The 23,186-nt window shown below is 33.5% G+C and overlaps 2 protein-coding genes across 2 annotated transcripts; one reads left to right on the top strand and one right to left on the bottom strand.

The window, feature by feature from the left end:
• Positions 1-79: 79 nt before the first annotated feature.
• Positions 80-6,766, bottom strand: LOC149740716 (transcription factor E2F3-like). The gene is made up of 9 exons (XM_089873404.1): positions 5,444-6,766; positions 4,967-5,105; positions 4,428-4,544; positions 3,845-4,017; positions 3,408-3,566; positions 3,019-3,174; positions 2,545-2,659; positions 1,574-1,703; positions 80-945 (listed from the first exon to the last, which is right to left on the bottom strand). Exons 1-9 carry the CDS (start codon positions 5,533-5,535, stop codon positions 701-703), a joined length of 1,326 nt encoding a protein of 441 aa, XP_089729530.1. The 5' UTR covers positions 5,536-6,766; the 3' UTR covers positions 80-700.
• A 1,896-nt stretch (positions 6,767-8,662) lies between these two features.
• LOC149740715 (uncharacterized) lies at positions 8,663-21,923 on the top strand. The gene is made up of 37 exons (XM_089873370.1): positions 8,663-8,975; positions 10,128-10,319; positions 11,285-11,383; positions 11,519-11,677; positions 12,425-12,619; positions 12,839-12,934; positions 13,027-13,185; positions 13,458-13,652; positions 13,778-13,873; positions 14,848-15,018; positions 15,164-15,275; positions 15,368-15,546; positions 15,623-15,895; positions 15,954-16,180; positions 16,256-16,414; positions 16,517-16,724; positions 16,792-16,888; positions 16,957-17,082; positions 17,147-17,266; positions 17,321-17,436; positions 17,500-17,566; positions 17,701-17,789; positions 17,877-17,998; positions 18,051-18,147; positions 18,211-18,281; positions 18,341-18,475; positions 18,559-18,702; positions 18,794-18,939; positions 19,040-19,175; positions 19,232-19,335; positions 19,489-19,601; positions 19,849-19,925; positions 20,050-20,187; positions 20,306-20,443; positions 20,533-20,666; positions 20,937-21,072; positions 21,217-21,923. The coding sequence occupies exons 1-37, from the start codon at positions 8,912-8,914 to the stop codon at positions 21,286-21,288; spliced, it is 4,962 nt and encodes a 1,653-aa protein (XP_089729496.1). The 5' UTR covers positions 8,663-8,911; the 3' UTR covers positions 21,289-21,923.
• Positions 21,924-23,186: the final 1,263 nt, after the last annotated feature.

The following is a 23,186-nucleotide window of genomic DNA, read 5'->3' as shown; positions in this document are numbered from 1 at the left end:
TCCTACTGAGAAGTACGCTATGGGGTCAGAGATGTGGGATAGACTTGGCCCATTATCCCTTTTTTCTACTCTGTACAACTGTCATTCTTAACGTTTGTATTTTGTACAGAACGAACATGCTTTTCAAAATTGATCCCAAAAAAATTGAAATTTTCCGCTATGATTGAAAACAAAATAGACCGCAAAAATATAGAATGCGTAAGTAAAAATGCTGACATGAACATACAAATCAATTTGCATACCAGTTGGGCAGTACTGAAATCAAGAATCAAACTAAATTTATGGCAGTATCAAAATTGGCAGTTGTAGTTAAAAATTGAAAGAAAATATAGAAACATTTTGTCATTAAATACGCTTTCAAAAGTTACAAAACTACACCATGATAGTTGGTGTTAGAGGAGGTAAAATAATCAATACTACATCCAGTTAAAACGTTTTTGTTGTAAAATGAAAATGCGACAATAATGTAATGTTTTCAAACTGGCAGGCGTAAATTAAACACACTGAATGCAGGTTGTGAGGGAAAATGCAAAAAAGGGGTCCGCAAATGCATTTTGCAACAATTAATATCAATCCTCAGAAATAACGCAAGAAAAAAAACAAAACACAACTAAAACAACTACTTTGAAAGTACAAACAAGAAATTAATTCTATTTTAGATGAGATGCAACAATAGGACGTGTGTGTGATGTAACAATAGCTATGAAGTACGAGCACCACTAAGCGAGGTAGCGTTCATATCAAAGAGCTCAGAAATCCCTTCGCTGTCATCGAGTGAAAACAAATAATCATCGGGGTTCATGGCTGGGGAAAGCGCGATGAATGAATCTTCATCAATAAATGCGGAATCCACTTCATCTGACGGCATTTGATCCTCGGTTTGCATAAAGAGGGGCCGATTCTCCTCATATTGACTTCCCGATAGCCGTTGACTCCCATCTGATACTAAACAGTTTAAATAAATATATTTACATTTTTCAAAACTTGTCTGTCTGCTGTATATTTTGTAGACTTACCATTGCAACATAAAAGCGGCTCAACCTACCACAGCAAAATGCCGCATACACTTTTTTGCATTATTATACCACCAATGATATATATTCCATAGTTTTTTAAAAATAAAATAGAATTGTAATGCACATTATTTTATTAATAACGCTTATTAAAACAACTTATCTTACTTAAACATTTACTTTTTGAAACAAAAACAAATTGCACACTAACGATCAAAATAAAGTGCAACATACCAACTGCAATTGAACTAATCTCAAACAAGCTTTAAACAAGCTTAAACAAACCAAAACAGCAATAAATAAGAAAGGCAGTAATGACATGAACAAAAGTTAGTTATAAAGAAATAAAGACACAGCATTTGTACTATATGGGTAGGGGGGTATTACTGTACATATTTTGAACATAGGCTTCACACAACAGTTGTGTATAACTATACCAGCACAAGTTTATATTCACTTTAAAGCAGAAAAAGAATAACACATAATGTTGGATGCTTACACATTGAACAAGTGTTTTAAATGTTAAAGATAAATAAAGATTGAAACATCAGTTTACGTACCAGAGGTCGATTCCAACAACCCACTATCGCCCTCTACTGGCTCTTTCTTAGGCGAAATATGGTCCTGGGGATCAGGACACAGGAACACATCGATCTCACCCTTAGTGCTTTTTAATAACATCTGGATTTTCTGTGTGGAATATTAAGATAAAGTTAATCAGGAAACTTAAACATTAGTAATAAGAAAATGTATGGTGACTGCTGAAATAAGTTGACACCCACACAGAACCACATTCATTGTGGTTTCATATTCAATATACTTTGGCTCTGATTGTTTGTATAGACAATTTTAACGACAGGGTAAATGCTGTTCTGGGGTTTAAATTGGGGTGCTAAAACATATGTTGTTACCCCTGTTTAAAAGTTGGGTGACATGTAACCCAGACACCCTTCAAAGTTTCACCTGTGCTATGTAAACCATGTTTCACAAACATGAAATCATAAATAGAAGAGATGACCCACTTTTTAATAGCCTATGTCTATCCTCTTACAATTGAAAGAATGATTAAATAAACAAGATGATTGCTAATGTTTACACAAATATATGGCAGGCAATGTAGGGCATTGATGTGTCATATATTACAAACTTATATTTTCTTGAGGCAAACCAATTACATTTGTGAAAATGCCAAGTTTTTTTTTCTTTAATGGCATTGGTTCTAAACCTTTAAGGCTACAGCAAGCTGGTGTAGCAGAAATGTATTTGCACCACAGAAATTGTTTTAACCACTGTATTATTTTATCGCCTGAGCCATTTCTTTTTCAACAAGTTGTTTTATAATTAACTTAACCCCATTTTGTGTGTGTAGTGCCATTCCTATGAGCAACATAAAATATAAATGAATGCAACTTGCTTAATCCTGGTGGCCGGAAAACGACAGTTGTTATAACACAGGTGTTCGTATAACTCTTGTTTATAAACAGAAAATGGTCTTTAAATGTCTGTATATTAAACCAATACGCCAACGTACCTCTCCAGGGTCGGGCACCTCAAGTTTTGTATCTTGTGGAGCTTTGATGCAAATCACAATTTGTTCTTTGAAGCTTTTGATACCTCTGATATCCTGGTAGGTCACATATGAATGCGTGGGTTGCGGTTAAGAAAAAATATTAACCAAGTGATAAAGTGAAGCTGCATTAACTTTACTTTAGATTCTTTCAACATCTTTTCCAAAACAACTTTTTTATAAATGGATTAAGTGGGGAAATATGGCAACTAAAATAGGTTTTATTTTAAGTCAAAACTGCAGTTATTGCCACTGTTTTTTTTATAAATAGAACAATTTTTTAACTTGTAGATTATAAAAAGATATATATTCGGAATTTAAATAAAAATTTTGGTATTTATAATTAATTACTGAATACTGATCATTCAGTATGGTCTATATCTATGTAACAATTCAAGCATTACAACCGTTAATAATTATTAGAATATAAAAGGATATTCGGTATTTGACTCGGACAATCTTTCAAGTTCCATTTGTCGTTTCCGGATCAACTGATCGAGTTCTTCTTCTTTGTTCCTTAGAGCATCAACCTCGTTCTGCGTTTCTTGTTTCTCGATTTCACTTGAATGGTCCGACTCTGTGTTTGGGCAAGCACTGAAGTGGAAATATATTTCAAAGTTAATTTGATAAAGTGTATATATACATATAGAATTTTTTTGGGGGGAAACTATCAGTGATTGTTAAATTGGTGTAGCTGTTGCATAGTAAAAATTTAATTTTAGGTTAATTTTATTGAACTTAACGTTTATACCGACATGCAAAAGACACTTTGCATGGGTAAACTAAATAATTTTATATAAAAACTAAAGATAATGTACTTGACTTACACCCACTGCACATTGTTTTTCGAACGTTTTTCAATCAGACCAATTCCTTCCAGTACGTTTGTAATGTCGTATATTCGTCTTTTCTGGACGGCGAGAATGTCAGCAGCTTGGTTCAGATCAAGAATACCATCGGAAGAATTTCGCATTAACTGGGTAAATCTGGAATAAATCGGTTTAAAGTTAAAAGCCCCGTCTTGGCGTTTACGGCATTCTCTTATGCTTAGCATAAATTACAGCAGATAGTATACAGTTTGTTCACATTTCAGGCTGAAGTGTTGTTCAAGAAGCTCGATAAACATTTTAGGTTTAAAATGTCACCTTAGAAACCCCTAATGTTACACCTATGCTCCAAATTACGGACATACTGTGAGTCTTAATCCTTTAAGAATATCCTCCCTTAAAAAATTTAAAACAACAAATACACGGTCTCCACCAACCTCTTTGTTAGCAGGCCAAGAGAAGTGTCATATCTTGATTTTTCAGATGGCGACCCAGAAGCAACAGAACCAGCTGTGCTCATTTTTCGCTTCCGGCTCGGAGGGTTTGTTGCTAAAACTTTTCTTTCGGAGACGCTCTTAGCTCTCTTTAGTGGAGACTTGAATGATGGAGGCTGTATTGTATAATTATTTATTATAAAGTGGTTACAACAACATTATTTGAACACTTCAAAGATTACATTACAAGCACTTTTTTGTGACATTGTTTAGTGAAGAATACAATAAATGTGGCAGTGCAGTATACTTTGGGTATGTTGGTTTAAACATGAATAGAAAGAATAAATATTGCCATGAATATGAAAAAAATGGTCATTTACCCAGACAACAAAGAATTCAAGGTAATCAACTTATTTAGCTGGAAAATAGTTGCCAAGCTTTTAAGTTTAGGAACAACTCTCATTTCTGTTGTAACCAAAGGCGTTGCTTATAATTATAAACACAAGAATGTTTAGAGAGTGCATTGCTTGTAAACAATGAAAACCCACTGTTCCCATCAATTAACATTCCATCTCTACTTACTTACCTTGTTGTAATTATTTACAAAGTTTTGAGTTTGAAGTTGTTGAATTTGAGATTCTGACATCAAGTATGAGTTCATGGATCCACTGCTACTGCTTTGTAACTCTAACTTCCTTTTAACCTATCAGGAAAACAGAAGATAATTATCTATAAGGGTATAAATACAATGGTCTAAAATTGCTAATGTTATAAAATCATTTGTTTATTGACATTTATAAACAATTAAAACAACCATTAAATAATGGGTGTAGGCCGAACTATGCAGCACAGACCAAATTTGTGGCCTCTACTTCTGAATGCCATAAACTGTAAAAATAAATTTTATCATTTAAACTTATATCTGCTATCTAATAGTATATGGTCAATGAAACTGTCACAGGTTTTTGTATATGGGGACATCTATGCATTACTTTTGGTATCTAATAGTACATAATGACTGACCCAACCAGTCTGTCAAATTGAATACAAGATCCTGTCCATACAGTTGCACTCTTTCACTATACAGTGTAACATTTTAAAATTCTTACACACATATACATTTACCTGTGCAGTATTCCTATTATTTTGACTTTCCACGGTAACGATTGACATATCTGTTGCCCCATGCATGTCATGACCCCCATACAACCATTGATGCGTGTCATCTTGGCTTGGGGTCAGATGGAGTTCATTCGAAGGTAAACTGGAACAAAGTTCATGAAATTTTAAACTAATCATTACTGTTGTATGGATTACGAGACACTGTGTAGGTAAGGTTTTGTCAGTAAAGCGCCAAACAACTTTTAATTAAAACTTTTCCATACCACACTACACCATCTTATTTGTCAAGAGCAATACGGCATAAATGTTTTAAATTGATTTATAATTAATATATTCATCTTTATTAACTGTAAGCCCATATATTTTAAATAATAACTAGATTTTTGCCTCCCCTGAAACAATAGTATGACTGCATCACTTGATCCCACACTTATATAATTCTGTAGTCTGTACAACCAAAGCAATATAAAATGTTCCCACCTTTTGCTTGAACATTGAGGCGACACCGAAGCAAGGTTGTTTGTGAATATCTCGCGTGCTGTTGTTGTTGAAAAAACCCTTGAATTATCCATGCTTGCTAAACCATAAACCCAGAGTTTTAAACTTTAATTTAACAAAAACCTGACAAAAATATGGATTGGTAATTATTTGCCTGTTATTATTAATCTTATGAGCCACAACATTTAGTAACCAGAGCAAAACATTTTCACTCTATTCTATGTGAGTGAAGTCCTTGCCAAGGAACTGAGATTCATGCTCAATTTGACCCATTACCCCTAAAGGAACTCACCCATATAGGACCTTATTCACTCAGAACATCAACAAAGGTTTTTATTACCCCAACATCCAAGTCGCTTATATACATCATTTAGGTCACCATAGGCTGGACTCCAATTAGGAGTAAAATAGATTTGATATAAACGCTATTTAACTGTAGCTACATGTGTTGGTATGAATGCAAAACTACATGAACACATATGTTGGCGTTTCGATTAGCACGACCCGCACCAATCGATTGCCAACACGATTGACATACGACCCACACATAGAGTCAGGAAATTACAACAAGATACATAAAACTTATCGACATTAATGATAAATAAACTAGTATTCTATATGAACAAGCTAAGGACCTACGGTGGGTCACATTAAAAGACATGTAATTTGGAATACAGTTGGCCCATTACCTCAATCATAAAGACATGCATCCAAAACATACTACTAGCACAGCACAAAAAGGTTGTGAACACATTGTAGTTTTTAAGGCTCTAAATAAAAAAACACACGTTTTCCCTAAGCCAAATAAAACCTTAGTGTTTTGTGTGACACACGTGTAAAAACTGTAAACTATTTTAATCGTGTACGTCACTCTTTAAACATAAATTTATGTACACGGTCCTATAACATAATCTACGCCGTTTAGCGCGACTAATTACCAACATTGCTCGTAACAAAATACGTAAGCAGATAAAAAAAGGCTGTATAGCCTATTTACAAAGTTAATGTTTACAGATTATTGAAACATTGCATTACGGGAAAAGCTAAACATATTTAATCAGTATAGAAATCTTATAACGTAAACACTTTAAAAGTAGCACAATTTGTAAATAACATCATAAATTAATGAAGTATCTCTCTATTACACAAGACACGGTCTATTCTGCTTTTCCATACGTGTCGTTCTTCGTAATCGTCGACTCCTCGATTACTATGAAGCCTTTTTCTCAATCAGTCACCACAAGACAGAGCCATCCGGTGCAAAGCGCGCGAATCGTCAAATTTCCCGCGGGTTGTTGATCACGTGATCCTTGTTTATCTAGGTTCGTTATGTACGCTTGGTGGAGGTATGGAGCATAACAAATAAGGGACTACAGTTTCTGTTTTCTTCTACTCTCAGCAGCGACAACTAAAACGCGCATTTAATTGTAATAACAGTTGACATAATATGATACTTCAAAATTTATTCTTATAATAATAGTTATACCGCACGTGCCAGGTAAACACTTGGGTCTAATTTTGTGCATTTCTTACTTTGAAAATCGTAACGGCGGGGAGCCTCGGACCCATAACCTCTTGGCTAGAAGCAGGCACACTGATCCTTATGCCACGGCGTCAAATTAACTAGGCACAACAAAGCGGATCACAGTTTAATAGTTTTAGGACTAAAGAAGTTTGTAATTCGTGACTCCTTTTTATTATTCTGCATTGACTTTTTTTGTAGTATATACATATTGATTATAGGATATTGGGGTGGAGAAAGATGGGACTCCTTTTTATCCTATTTTCTCGACCCATTTGGCAGTACACAAAGAACATTTAAAGAGTTATAAAACCGTAACCTCATGACTCCCTTAGACCTTTGTTATTCGTTTAAAATATGTTTGGAATATTGGGATACTATGTGCTAAATGTGTCCAGTCTTCCCCCACCCTGCCATATATAAACTTCATAACTAACTGTCATTGGGCAAACAGTTTTTGCATGCTTTGGTGTAACATAGTAATTACAGGGGTGAGAGCCTATAAGAGGGTGGGGAAGTTGGGACACCTTTTCATTCCACTTTCCCATTCTTTGGTAGGAAACAAAGAACGTTCAGCGAATTATAAAACCATATCCTCACGAGTCCCATAGACTGTTGGTTTAATGTTTAAAACACGATCTGAATATTTGGATATTATGTACCAAAGGTGTCCCAGCTTACCCCACATTACTGTATTTAGCATTGGCCTACCTGTACCGTCACAAATTTATATAGCAAAAATAGATTTGATCATGTTTTTTAAAAGATGCGTGTTATTAAGTTTAATTCTTTATTAAGTAAATTTATTAAAGGTTATAACCGTCGTTTCACATGTGTTGGTTAATCTCTGTATTAATCACCACTGCGTCTATTTCCTTGTTGTGCAAGGATATAGGCTTTTTCCTACCATGACGTCAATGATGTTGCAAACGAAAGGGTAAATATAACCGATGACTGATCAATCCGCGTAAGACAAGTAAGTCTTGTGCAATCATGAATCAAACCAAAATAATTATTCTGGTTTTATTCCGTTGTTTTATACCAAAGTAATATTGACGCTTTTGTTACTTTTTTATAATGTCCACGCAGGCCTGTTTTGTGTGTTTGTAGTGTGACCTTGTCCTGATGCTAAATCGATATATTTAGGCTACATAGGGAAACGGGTAACCAATTTAAAAAAAAAACCTTCTGTTAAAACTGAAATGAACAATAAGACAAGGATAACGTGTAGGCCTATGTATACGCCGAGTCTTTCGCAGCAAAACAGATCCATTAGTATGTTTTGTTAATGTCACGTGTATAATTATCAAAGTTGAGTTGGGTGTGACTACTGTCACCACGTATTGGTAAACTGAACTGGCCAGAAAAATGCGACGACAAAAAATAAAATCAGAAGCAGTTCGGTTTCAGCTTTATAAAACAGTAAAACTATGGTTTCAGGTGTTGGATAAATAGAAACCAGTTTATCTAGAGGCGGGTATTTATATTTATACACAGATGTCGGCTTGATCGTAGGCAGCCGCAATATTTGTTCAGCGAAAGTACTCTATTACGACTCAATAGTCGTTAACAGACTATGCATAAGTAATTAAAACTACGTATTTTATAACAACAAGGAAATAATAAACCGTTGGCTTTATATTGTAGTTATTGTTCCATTCTATTACAGGTCTATATGCGATGAGTCAACTTATATTATGCTTCCTGCTAGCTCCTATTAGTGTCGAGACGATATCATTGTGTATAGTAAGAATTCGCCCAAGTAACGATCAGGCATAAGCATATAGGCTTGCTTAAAAGCGAGACGGCTAGTAACAGCGATAAGCAAATTTTAACCGGAGTATTGAAACCAAGTGATCTTTATGTTTGAAGTTAAAAAGTATTGTTATTGAAGCTATTAAGTAGAATGTGTCGTTGAAACTAGAAAAATGTCGATGGGAAGTTACATCTACGCAATTATTCTGTACTTCTGCGCCTACACAAATGCACAAGGTAAGATTCGACACCAATTCTTAATCTTGAAATACAGAGACATCTGACGCGTGGGCTACGGCGTCTAACACGTAGGCGTATCGCATGTGAGAAATAAATAAAACTTATTTTAACCTTGCGTGGCCGGAAAACGACAGTTGTTATACACGGCTGTTCATACAGCACCTCGTGCCAGCTTACGATTTACCATGTATGTTACTTTGTGTTGGATTTTCTTCCTTTTTTGTATGGTTGATAATTTGGATAACCCATTAGGGTTGGAGCAATTGCCGTTAAGTGTCTTGCCTAAAGGACCCATATGCCCACGTTGGTAGCAGCGACGAGCGTTCAACCAATTACCTGTGGTTTAGAGTCAGACTCGCTAACAACTTTGCCACGGCGCCGGACTATATAAACCTTTGTTATTGCTTACCATATTATAAAAAAAAACAACTCTACATTTTAACGAACAGTATTACTTGTAAAGCAGAGTTGTCATTTATGAGACAGACCACCCGTGTTATAACAACTGTCGTTGTTCCGACACACGAGGGTAAATAAGTTACGTTCTTTTGAAACCTTGACTCCTCTGGGCTGCTAAAATAGACAGAGGTCAGTTTTCTAACATATTAAAACTATTATCCACTGGCATATAATGTTGCCTTGTATAAACCACTCACCAAAATACCTTTTGAAATAAAGTATAGTATGGTTGAGGTAAAATGGGACATAATTTCATTCTCTTTTCTCGTTCCATCGATAGATTCAATTTTAAATTGGGACGTTCTTAAACAGGTATTTGTGTGTGTCCAAGTCACCTACGTAGAAACATTAGGCATACGGGTGTAAAAATTTAATTAACTTTATTTACAAACGCTTGACGGGATAATAGGACAGTTAATAACACGCGCGTTCTGTTTCGCATCGTGTTCCAAAACTTGGATTTCCCTATATGCTTAAAAGTTTGCAAACCGATATTTAGCGCAACTAGCGTAAAGGCATCGAGCTTTCGTGCGAGTGCCACACAGTATGTAGAGATGTGATAGTTGTCGGCGGCCTTTTTGCTGCATTTTTCGACGAAACAAAGGTGTTTTAAACAACTTATAACGTTCTATCGATAATCTGCCATTTTAAATTTATTTACAAAATTTAATAAATGGTACATATCAACAGAACGTGCATACCACAAAGGAAGTTATTTTATATTCTCGACACAAATTGCAAATTATGCTGATGCAAAATCAGCATGTGTTGGATTGGGTGGTCACCTTGCAATTATACCAGATGCAGAAACTCAAACCTTCATTCAAACTAAAGGAGCTGCTTACAAGAGTGCAAGAAAATGGATGACAACCAATAATGACGGTTTATATAAATTGTTAACTGCTTTTAAAATATTAAAAGTAAATGGATATAAATGGTAGGGTGGGGTAAAATGGGACACTTAAGCATGTTGCCCAATATTTTAAAAATGTAAATTTATAATGGTGTTTGCTTTTGTGCGATACAATAATCTTATGCTATTATACCAGTATTAAAAAATTACACTTTAAAGAAAAAATGTTGTTTTGCAATTTTCACACCAGTTTTTAGAATTGATTACTATATATCGCACAAGTCACTTCTCATAATTTATCTTTAAGTGCCTATGACTGTATTTAAATATATATTCTAAACATTATTTTATTGTGATATCAGTATTTACTAATTTTTATTTAAAATACCCATGGGGAATCTGTTACCAAAAACCCACACAATGGGCCGAAAAATTGGTTTCTTTGCAATGAAACTGTGTGTATATAAATTTAAATTGGCATTTTTGTGCTGATTTTATTCTTTATTTAAGCCATATTGAACACTGCCTATTTTTCTCATGACTATATCTTAGTTTTTTCGGAAATAAAACAAACTGTTCGAAATATTTCAGCCTTTTTCGTTGAACTAAAGTTAAACTATGATACTGGAAGGAGGATTTAAACTCACAAACTACTAAGTTTTGACAGTTTTAATCTGATTTAGTGAGGTTTCAAAATAACCATTTTATTATTTCAGCTATTGATAAAACGCCGTATTCGTTCAACATCAATTGTAATACTTACAGTAATTGGCTTTGGCATATTTTAATAATAGCCTACTTGAACATATTTTATCATTAAAAGTGTAGGCTTACCTGTAAAATAGATTTATAATAAACATCTCATGTTACCCCAGGCCAATCTCAACCCACCCTTCTAAATATTTGTTAAATCTAGTGCAATGTAAATATAGAATCTGAGCTAGTCTATCCTGCATAAGGAAAGCCAAAGTTCTAAAATCCTCATAAATTCCAGCTTACATTGATGCAGTAAAGACATCAGATGGAACTGGTTGGGAATGGAGCACAACACATGACAAGTTTTATTTTAAAACAACTGAGCGTGGGTATCATGGTAAGTTTACTTAATCTTCCTTAATATTTTTCTTCCTTTATCATTTTGTATTTCCTTGATCATCGATTCCTTTACTAAACCAAGATTTTATTAATATTATAAATACTGCAATATTTCATTATTTCAAATAAACAGGAAGTGACATATACCAAGGGAAGTATAACAAGTGGCATCCAATTCATCCACGGTCTACTGAACAATATGCAATAATGGGGTCAGATCTTGGAACATATGCATGGACTTGGGTAGTTTCTCCAGCCACAAGTCTGGCTCATTATATTTGTCAAGTTCCAGGTAATATTCTCATTTTAAAATAAAATCTTGATTCCGGATAGTTATATAAATATGTGGTGAAATCTAATTTGTCCATTTTAACCTATTGATATATTTTGGCATGTAGAGGTTTCCTCCTAGGTGCTACTATGTGATATTTTTGGCGACTTAAATTATGATAGTTGTTCTATCTTAGGGTTAAAACGGCAACTAACTAATTTACATTTTCCAAGTATATCAACATAACCAAAAAAGGTTTATAAACCTTCCGCAACTATTTTGTAAACTAATTAAAATTATGATACACTAAAAGCGTAATTAAATAAAAAATTAAAACTAGTAAATGTATATAAACTGAACAAGGAAGTATTAAATTCCTGATCATAGCCTATCCATTTTTTTAGCTTTTTTGCAAGGAACATACGAAACCAGAAATACAACAACTGAAAAACGCAAATGTTATTATGATTTCCTGTGGTTTTAATTCATTACAGGCCTGTTCAATGATTTTGTAAACTGATTAAAATTATGGTACACTGTATACGCGCTGATGATCCAGCTAGCCTGACTTATGGTGTAAGTTTAAATAGAGATGGCTCGCAGATAAAATAAACTCATTTGTTACCAGGTTACAAAGTTAAAGCTAATATTGAGTTCATTGCTTACACCCTGTGTTAAACAGAAACTATTAATTATTTTTTAAATGGTATATTTAACCTACGTTAATCAGCCATCCAGAGTTCTAACTAAATCCTGTAATAATTCCAGCTGTATTCGAATACTACAAAGGAAGTTATTTCGTATTTTCATCACAAACCGCAAATCATGCTGGTGCAAAATCAGCATGTGTTGGATTGGGTGGTCACCTTGCAATTATACCAGATGCAGAAACTCAAGCTTTTATTAAAGCTAAAGGAGAGGCTTCTAAGAGTGCAGGAAAATGGATGACAAGCAATAATGAAGGTTATAAATATAATTCAAATAACAGCGACGATTTATCAGTTTAATATATAACAGGGGATCATTTAAAAAGCTCAATATTTATTCTGGATTAAAGTGACTTTAGTATTTAAGTTATATAAATATTTTATTATTTTTAATAAATTTAGTTTAGCTTTTAATTATAAGCTAAAAGGAAACACTAGATAACGTTGGTTGATTATAATTAGGTATATATTCCAGCTTACATTGATGCAGTGAAGACATCAGATGGAACTGGTTGGGAATGGAGCACAACACATGACAAGTTTTATTTTAATACAACTCAGCGTCTAAGTGGTAGTTATTTTATTTTTTCTGACATATTGATCAAAATAAATTGATTAAAAGTTTCAGTCATTCAAGTTCTGTATCCAATGTTTCTAAAACAGGATCTAAAATACAAAATGGAAAGTACAACAACTGGCACTTATATCAGCCGTACATAGGAAATTATGCAACTGTTGCAACTAATCTTGGTGAACAACACCAATTTAGCTGGAAATCTGTCAAAGATTCAACTATGGCTCACTATATTTGTCAAATTACAGGTAAAGTTTTAAACTTTTTACTTTAGAAAACAAATACTCAATGTAGTTTATAAAATTTTAACCAGTTCAGTGGTACAATTCAGTTTACATTTTTATACTTTGTAGCCATTTGTTGTTGCAAATACTATATATTAACAAAGATTCTTTATAATCAATAAAATTACAATTAATAAAATTACAATTAAGGACAATAAAATTAAGAGATGCTTATATTACTTTTGTGTAACTGATAAGTGACATTCATAGTACATAAATTTTGTGTTTCATTTCAGCCACATTAGAATACTACAAAGGAAGTTATTTCACGTTTTCTCCATTTACTGCAAATTATGCTGGTGCAAAATCAGCATGTGTTGGATTGGGTGGTCACCTTGCAATTATACCAGATGCAGAAACTCAAACCTTCATTCAAACTAAAGGAGCTGCTTACAAGAGTTCTGGAAAATGGATGACAAGCAATATTTATGGTGTATATTTCTTAGTAATTATTGGTGAAATTAAATCAATGAATATCCAGAACCAAATCTTTAGTGCTCAGAATTGCAATGTTATTTTAATTTGCATCATCATTTTTGTACAATATATATTCCAGCTTACATTGATGCAGTGAAGACATCAGATGGAACTGGTTGGGAATGGAGCACAACACATGACAAGTTTTATTCGAGAACAAATGCACGTGGAAGTGGTAAGATATAAAACCTTTTTATTCTACAATCTATTAATGGTTACACCAAGGAAACAAAAGATTGGCGATGACATTATTTCTTTCATTGTTTTTTTTTTTACTTGGGGTTTGTCTTCTAACAATCACACATGCCTGAGCAGCCCCATTGTCCCATTTTTTTGCGGAATGCACACACATCGTTATAACGGTATCTTTATTGTGTATTTTTAACATTTAAAAATTTCTCTATAAATACCAGCTGGTTTAATGCAAACAACATGTATATATTGTTTCGAACACCTAAGATAATTGAAATCCCAAAATTTAAGTAGTTTTATCTCTCTCTTGGAGTAATTTTGGGGTTGAGCATGTTTGGTGGTACCTTTACATCACATTTAAGCAGCATCTCTACTTATATACAAGTTTTGATTTATCACTGGTGTGCCTCTTTAAATCAAAAGGGTTTTGAATTTCCTTAATGTCATCCTGGGTATACGGATATACATAAATGCACACTACTTTAATGTTGCTCCACAGGACATGTAAAGATTTAACCCCGAAGAATATATATTTAGTATATTTGTGTTGCTTAAATCAAAATTTTTCGCAGCCTAATGTTTTATGCCACAGCAGCAAATAACAACCTAGTGATTATCACATTTAAAAAAAAATAATCCAATTTGTTTTAATTATAAAAACTTACTCAACGAATTGTATTTTTGAATAATTTACCTTTGTAGAATAATTTAATTTTTAAAAGGAAATTGTAAAATGAAACTGGTAAATGTAAATAAAGTTAAGACGAAACTATTACATTCCCGCATATCCAATTTTTGTTCTTATGCTGGGAATATCTGGAACCAGGAATACAAAAACTTTTATATTAAAAGAAAAATTCATTTGTAATTGTAATTGAACTGATTATCACTTGCAATTTTTTATTAGTTCCCCCTAATGCTTTATAAATTTGATTATTACTCAATATTATTGTGCAGGTGCATTTAAAGTTAATGGTAAATACAATTACTGGCATGCTCAGCAACCGATAGGTGGAATGAACAGCTCATATAATTATGGAATGATAAGCTCATATAATGATACGTACATATGGCACTGGAGATCAACCATTGTCTCAAATACAATTCACTATATTTGTCAATTTAAAGGTAATAATATTGATTTTAATCACTAATTAATATATCAAAATATATAAACTAGTAAAAAAAATTTACTGAGTGGACATAGTTATGTTTTAGTTTGTTAGATTTTATTTATTTACAAATGTAATCAATCTGTACATTATGTTTGCAGTGAAAAGCACGTCACTGGTTGCATCCAAATCCACTTTAAATGTAAAGTACGGAGAAGATTTTGTTTTTTGTTCATCAAATGCCAATCCTGGACCTCCTGTTTCATGGAAAATGTAAGTATTAAGATACCAGAACCAGCCTATATATGTATATATATACATATGGTTCTGATGTTTGTAGGCAATCATTTAACATTACCTAACAGAAACTCCCAAGATGTTTCAACAAACACAAGTGAACGAGTTTATCAAATAATTACACAACCTACACTGGGAGGGAATTCTACATCACGTTTGTATTTAACTCATGGTTTACATCAGAATTCTGGTGTTTATACTTGCAATGCTACTTCCCTCGACCAATCTGCAGTAACTACTGTCACAAGTAGGTTCATCCACAAAACAACATTAAAAACCAAAACACACAATATATTTTACATTGACAATCTTATCCTTCACAGTTGAAAAGCGTCCAAGATTATTGGAAAGTAAATTAGAGACATCAACATACACTTGCATATTTATCGGTGAAACTTCACCCACTGTTCATTGGAATGCAAATGGTGTCACAGTTGAACAAGGAATTCCATTCATAAACAACACAGTGTTGAATACACATGAAATATCAAGCCAAATAACCAACTTGTTAATATTTGGAAGTACAGATGTTGTTTCATGCTGGGCAAGTACTTCAGATGGTTTTTCAAACAGGATATCAAAAACTGGATTTTTAGGTAGCATCATATACCATCTGTATACATAAAAGCATTACTAAATAACAAACAATCTCAGATGCTCCAAGCTCAGCAGTCACTTCTTCACCTGGTGGTTGCCCTGGTAACCAACTACAAGTTAATTGGACAGATATTACCAAAACCAGTGGTAACATTGTATACAATGTAAGCATCACTAATTCAAGTCAAACTTACATGAAAACTCTCACTCAAACATCAACACGTGACAACAAATATTCAATCACTTTTGATAACTTGACACCAAGAACAGAATATACCATCAAGGTACTTTATATTATCTTAATGACAATGTAATCATCTGCTATCAGTTATCAAATGGTTAATTTTGAATCCTGGCAGGTAAATTTGTTTCCAAAGTATTCAAAGAAAATTGACCAAATAGTTAGAAGAACAACTGGGGTAAAACCAAGTATTTTATCAGCAAATATGAGTTCGAATCAAACTTTTTGTTTAATATCATGGGATAAAGGACCAGAACCTGGAATAACTGGAGCAAGTGTAAGTTAAATTAGTTTGCAGATCTGTAAAACTATAAACAACAGAATAAAAGAATTTATCAACCAAGCTTCATCCAAGTAAATTACATAAAATCTGTCCTAGATTGTTGTAACAAGTAGCGTGCGCAAAAAAGCACCAGGTGTGCCAGACGTTGTTACTAATGAAACACATATACCACCAAGCGGTATTTCTCCGTACCCGTTTGAAATGCAACCAAATCGCAAACATTTAATCTCGATCGCTACCACAACTTGTTCTGAAATTAGTTCGTTCAGGATAGCAACAGGACATTGTATATCACCGGTGCAAGGTATATAAAAAAGTTTAATACTTCATGGTTTATGTAAACTAAACATTCTACAATTGTTCTATTTCAGCCCCTGCCAGTATACCAACCCCTACAACCGTTGGAAGTTCTGCAAGTACCTCACATATACAAGTAAACAAAGCTAATGAAACTAATGGTCCAATCAGGTGAAATAATAATTCATATTACCAATATATTATCAATCATTTTTTATATTCCTGTTATTTATATTCAGTTGTTATCTTGTCATTGGTGGAAAACAAGGAAGCAACGTTTATAGAGATTCCTATACATGGATGGAAATAGAAAACATAATCACAAACTCCAAGTCTTCTACATATTGTGCTGCAGTTTTACCAAGGTAGGTATTTGACAAGGTAATTATAGTTTGACAAAAATGACCAAGTTAAAACAAATTTCTTCAGGTTTAATGAAACAAGCAGACAAGTTAGCTTATCATCCACTACAACAACACAATGTAAAGTGAATACATCTTATGCTATAAGCTGCTCCAACAAATTGTTGACCAATGGAGTCACATACAAGTAAGGACATTTATCGCTTTTGTGTTAAGGTATCATTGAAATTATATCTTTCAGATTTCAAGTTGTCACTTTAACTTTAGCTGATGGAGTTTACTTAATGCAAACTAGTCAACCGGTTGTTACAACCCCACTTGCAGATAAGCAGTCTAGTAATACAATCATAATTGCAGGTAAATCTTAAACTTTGTTGTGGCAATTGCAAATGGGTATAAAATATAACATTTTATTTTCAGTCGTGGTGGCTGCAACGTGCACATTGATTGCCATTGTATTAATTGTTTGTTTCTACAGAAAACGAAGGTAAACAATAAAGATTTACACATTCTTACCCAGATTAGTTTAAGTTAACCTGTTAATACATGTTTATTTTGCTACAAACAAAGACTGTAAGATCATAGAAAAAATAGAAAGTAAACTAATATTCAATGCTACAGGAAAAATCATTTAAATCGAGGCAAATCACAAAAAGCTCATTTTGTCCAGAACGAAGAGGCTTTGCAGCAAAATGATACAAATGCTGAAGGTAAATAACGGGATAATTACTGTTTATATATAACACTGTTACTTGAAAATAATATTACACTTACTGTTTATGTTGCCTTTATTCCAGGAGCGTATGTCAACTTAGAAGTTGTTCAAAAGAGGGAATGGAACATTTTAACAAGCAATTTGGTAAATAGGTACAAGGATATGTTGGCTTCTGATGAGGCAGCTTTTAAGAAGCAATTCCAGGTAAATGAGTACTTTGTGGTTGTGTGATGTTTTAATATTTGCTTTATTCGAGGAACTGGCAACTAGTACAAAAGAAATTGAACTACCAAAAACACACGCTGAAAAAACAGAAAACAAGAAGAAGAATAGATATAAAAATATTTTGCCATGTAAGTTGTTTGTAGGATTGTATTATAAAAACATTAGTTGAAAATACACCTTTTACTTTATAGATGATGCTACAAGGGTATGTCTGAAAGAAACAGCTGAGAATCCTGATTATATAAATGCAAATTATGTTGATGTAAGTAGATGTAAGTTCATGGATTAGTTATTATTGGGTGAATTAAATTTCTCTTCCAGGGTTATTCTCAGGAGCGTAAATTCATAGCAACACAAGGTCCATTGGATCAAACAACTGGAGATTTCTGGAGGATGGTTTGGGAACAGGAATGCTTGGTTATAGTTATGCTTACTAATGTTGTTGAATCTGGCAAGGTACGTTATAGGATTTGTACCCCTGTGTGTGGGTTGATATAAAAAGTAATTATGTTAAATGATACATGATTGAATGTTTGCAGACAAAATGTGCAAAATACTGGCCTGACCAAGGAAAACGTTGCACATATAATGGTTACAGTGTTGAAACTGTAACAGAAGTTGATTATGGTTCTTACATTGTAAGGACAATTAACATTGAAGAAACCAAGAATGAATATGCAACGGTAAGGCGTTCTAACATAACAGAACAAAAATATATATTGCAACAAAATGAGTCTTTATTGCATTTACCTGAATATATTACATTTATTTCAGGTGTTAAGAAAGGTAAAGCATTTTCATTACATAGCATGGCCAGATCATGGCGTGCCTCTGATCACTTCAAGTTTAATTCAAATGCAAAAGAATGTTAATGCAGAAGCTTATTCAAAAGATATGAAACCTATCATTGTACACTGCAGGTATATTTCTCTTCCCAAACAGATTGTGTTGGTTTAAATACACACACAAATGACTTAAGAACTTCAAAGTTGCAATGTATTTGTTTAAAACTTTTTACAGTGCTGGAGCAGGGCGTACAGGGGCATACATAGGATTTGATATTTTACTCGATGAAATGAAATCAAAGGACCAGGTTAATGTATTCAGGACTGTGCTCAACATGAGAAAGCAAAGGATGGACATGGTGCAGAACATGGTTTGTAAAACTGAGTTGTGGTTGTTGCAGTGTTTAACAATACAGTTTCACCACAGAAACAATATATATTCATACACAAGCTCATAACAGAATGTTACGCATTGGGAAACACTGAAGTGGATGTTGCTGAATTAGAAAAACATATCTCACAACAACCTAAGTAAGCGGTATACTGGTACAGAAACCAAATTTTGAGCAATAGTTAACATGCTTTGACCTGTAATACCGAAGCCATATAATGTTTGGCACGAGGGTTTATTCCAGTACTCCTTAAATTTTATCCAATTACAAAATTTCCAAATTTGTTTTTAAGATTGCTGGAAGAATTTGACAACTTAAGTATCATTCTTCCTCTGACAACATCACAGAAAATTGCTCTCCAGCATTCTGATGATCCAGGAAACAGAGATGTCAATGTTTTACCATGTAACTTGATTTTTGGATGGTTTGCAATTTACCTCTTTTTAGGTCCTTTAGTTAATGGCATTGGACTCAGAGGTGGAATATCTCTTTACTCAAATTTCCAGCAACTTAGATTAACTTAGCATTGATAGGGAACGAAAAGTCAAAAAACAAATCAAACATATCTTCTCTACAAATGAAGACAGTACCAAAATTTGCAACTAAAATTATTTATTGTTTATAAACTATTACAGCATTACATAACTTTCAGATGACCATTCAATAGTTCAAATCCCTACACCAAATGAAGAATGTAAACTTGACTACTTGAATGCTTCATTTCTATCGGTTTGTAATTGGATTTTTTAAATTAGTTGCAAACATTTATTATAATTTTGTGGCGGTAGTTATAGGTTAACAATCTTGCAAGTTGAAATAAAATATTTCTCTTAATTTGTTTTCAAATTAACAGGACTACTCACCAAATGAAACTTTTATTGTGGCACAAGATCCAGTGCCTGCTAATGTGGATATTTTCTGGAGGGCCGTAGTTGGTAACAATGTCAATGTTATTGTGATGTTAAGTACAGTAGGGAACGGGGAAACAAAGGTAATAAGTGGTTGACTAGAAACATTATAATTTGTTTAAACGTTACATAAAAGTATGTAGTATACCTAAACTGTTGCTATGGGAAATGTCTTCAGCTTAGAGAATATTGTATTTCCAGGATACCTGTCTTCCATACTGGCCGAATGAAGCAGGACAAAGTCAAACATATGGCTTTGTTAATGTGACGCTTCTTAATGAAAAAAAAACTCCTGAATTGATTGAACGTCAACTCTGTGTAGAGATTGGTGACATCAAAGTAAACACTGAGTTGTTTATGTTATTAGTTCGAGTTCGCACAACCTTGTTTAGCTAATGCAAATTTAATGCCAATCTTTTATTATCCAGATAACTGTCACACACATCCAGTGCCTTTTCTGGCAAGAAAATCTTGACACAAAAGGCACAAAGAATATTGTGAACCTGGTCTCTATTGCTGGCAATTTAAAAGAGGATAATGGAGCAATTTTAGTTCATTGCTAGTAAGCAGCAGCTGTTTTTTTATCTCGGGTCATGATACTGCCCCAAAGCATAATCAGAATCATATACAGGTTGTAATACAAGTAGCATGAATTGCAGAGCTCATGCCATCTTATTTAATAAAAAAAATCAAGACGTACAGTTAAAAGCACCTAAAACCTAGAATCCACTGCAGTAAACGTAATAAACTGACTATGGTTTTTTTTATGCAGTACATGTAATAAAGAAGTGGATATTTTTTATTTCTTAAACATAAATATTCTTAACCGTAGTGATGGAGCTGGGCGTTCAGGTGTGTTCTGTGCCGTCAACAACATTATAAAGAGATTGAGAACTGAAAATTGTATTGATGTGTTTCGCACTGTTAAAGATCTAAGAGACATGAGACCGCACATGGTTCGAACTGCTGTAAGTGTTTGTCATTTTTATAGCTATTGCAATTTTAAATTACTGATAGTAGAGAAACTATAAGGCCAACAAAATGTAATTCAAACAAAACACAGTGCAATTTAAAATTCAGGCATGCAGTAACCAAAGTATTTTCCTTTACAGGTTCAATACCTAATCTGCTACAATTCAATCATTGCTTTCCAGAATTTTTTTACTACATATGCTAATCTCTAAACAGTTTACACTAAAATTAAAGGGAATATTATTCTGCTTTTGCACTTATTTATTTACAACCATTTGTTAGGCACTTGTACTGAGATAAAGTCACAAAGCTGACTTTGAAATAATACATACTCAGCGACCACTTTATCAATACATGTATATTTATAAACTCACACTATTCTTTTCCTTCAAACACTCTTTTTTTATCAACATTTAAAATGACAGTCTAATTTTAATACTAGAAATAATTGTTGTGACACTAACCACAACTAATATGAATTAAAAAACATGTTTTTATTATATGTATCTCATTATTGTAATAACTGTTGTTTCGCTGTTAATTTTTACCTTTTTATTTTAAATTGAATTATTATTTTTTTCCTCTTAGGTATACACTAAGATTGGATAAAATATATATCATTTTACATGCTACAAGATATAAAATTAAAAATTGATTTATATATACCACTAAAAAGGCAAGCCTTATGTTCACCACTTTTAGAATTTTAGTCAAAATAAGTTTTAATTGCTGTCGCTAATTATAGTCTGGCATTGTAACATACTAACGTTGGAAGAAATTGAAACTTTAATAGTTTAACAGGTAAAAAAATCAATAGCTATAAATACAACATGGCTCAAGGTAACAATTTGTTTAAATAATGATTAACATTGGAACTACATAATATACAAAGCTGATATAGAACAGAACCAACATCCATCATGTAAATACAACTTAATATAGTATAGATGAAATTCCTGCTACATCATACATGTTAATTAAATATGAATTTATTTATATACAAAAGAAACAAGGGTGCTAGTGAAGAGTCTTCCCCCCCACCTTATTTGCTAACCACTAACCCCTAATTCCCTAACCATCAACACCTAACCCCCCAACCAGTAACTAACAACCACTAACACTTTCCACCAGCCTATTCTGCTATGTACTGGAAGATTCTTCACTAGTGCCGAAACAAGAAATGTCTAAGGTTAACAATTCTAGTCTGGTTTCTTGCAAAACTTCGAAATCTGTATATTACAGTTACAGTTACAATCATTGTGATTGAGAAATTCAACAACACAAAGTAAAACGTAAATTGGTAATATTAATAGCTCACCGTATTGTAAGAATATATTTATATTTTATGGTATATTTCAGATTCCACAGTACTTGTGTTACGTCAACTTAATGTCTATTCCGTGACGTAGTTCTATTGCGTCTAACAGCTTCAGACTGGTCTACAATAAACCGCCTACGTATCCAAGCTTACTAAAAAAATAACATAGCATAATTCAACTACTAATGCTGGCGCTTAACCAACGTTACACAGATAAACATAAAAGGTCGCAGGTGAACGTCTGTTTATGCTTAGGCCCGGAAATGCGATGTGACCGCCTTTCCGGGCCCTTGATTGTAAAACTGTGGGTTAAAAAATGTAAACTGCATACGCAGATCAACTCCAGCGCAATTCTACCTATGAGCACTTCGAAATGCGAAAGCGACAATACAAAGAATTCTACGTATGTTGTACACATACGCTATGATTACGTGAACTGTACAAACGACATTTGTCCGGCACTGTGACATAGTGGTTAGCGCGCCTACCTGTCACCCAGAGGTAATGGGGTCAAGGCTCGACGGTGCTACCATTGTAGGCGTATGTGTCTTTGGGCAAGACACTTAACGGCAATTGCTCCAACCCAGTGGTCACTAACGAGTTGTCCAAATTATCAGCCATACATAAAAAAATGAAAACACCCTCCCCCCCCAAAATCACCCACAAAGTAACATACATGGTAACTTGTAAACTGGCACAAGGAGTTAAACCCGTGTGATAACGACTGTCGTTTTCCGGCCACGCAAAGATAAAGTAAGTAAGTCAAATTCAACATGTTTTATTTAACATATA

Source organism: Ciona robusta, chromosome 2 (assembly GCF_009617815.1).
Source record: "Ciona robusta chromosome 2, ASM961781v2".
NCBI classification, from domain to species: domain Eukaryota; kingdom Metazoa; phylum Chordata; class Ascidiacea; order Phlebobranchia; family Cionidae; genus Ciona; species Ciona robusta.
Note: the sequence above shows the minus strand (reverse complement) of the source record. Positions and strands in the feature narration are given on the sequence as shown.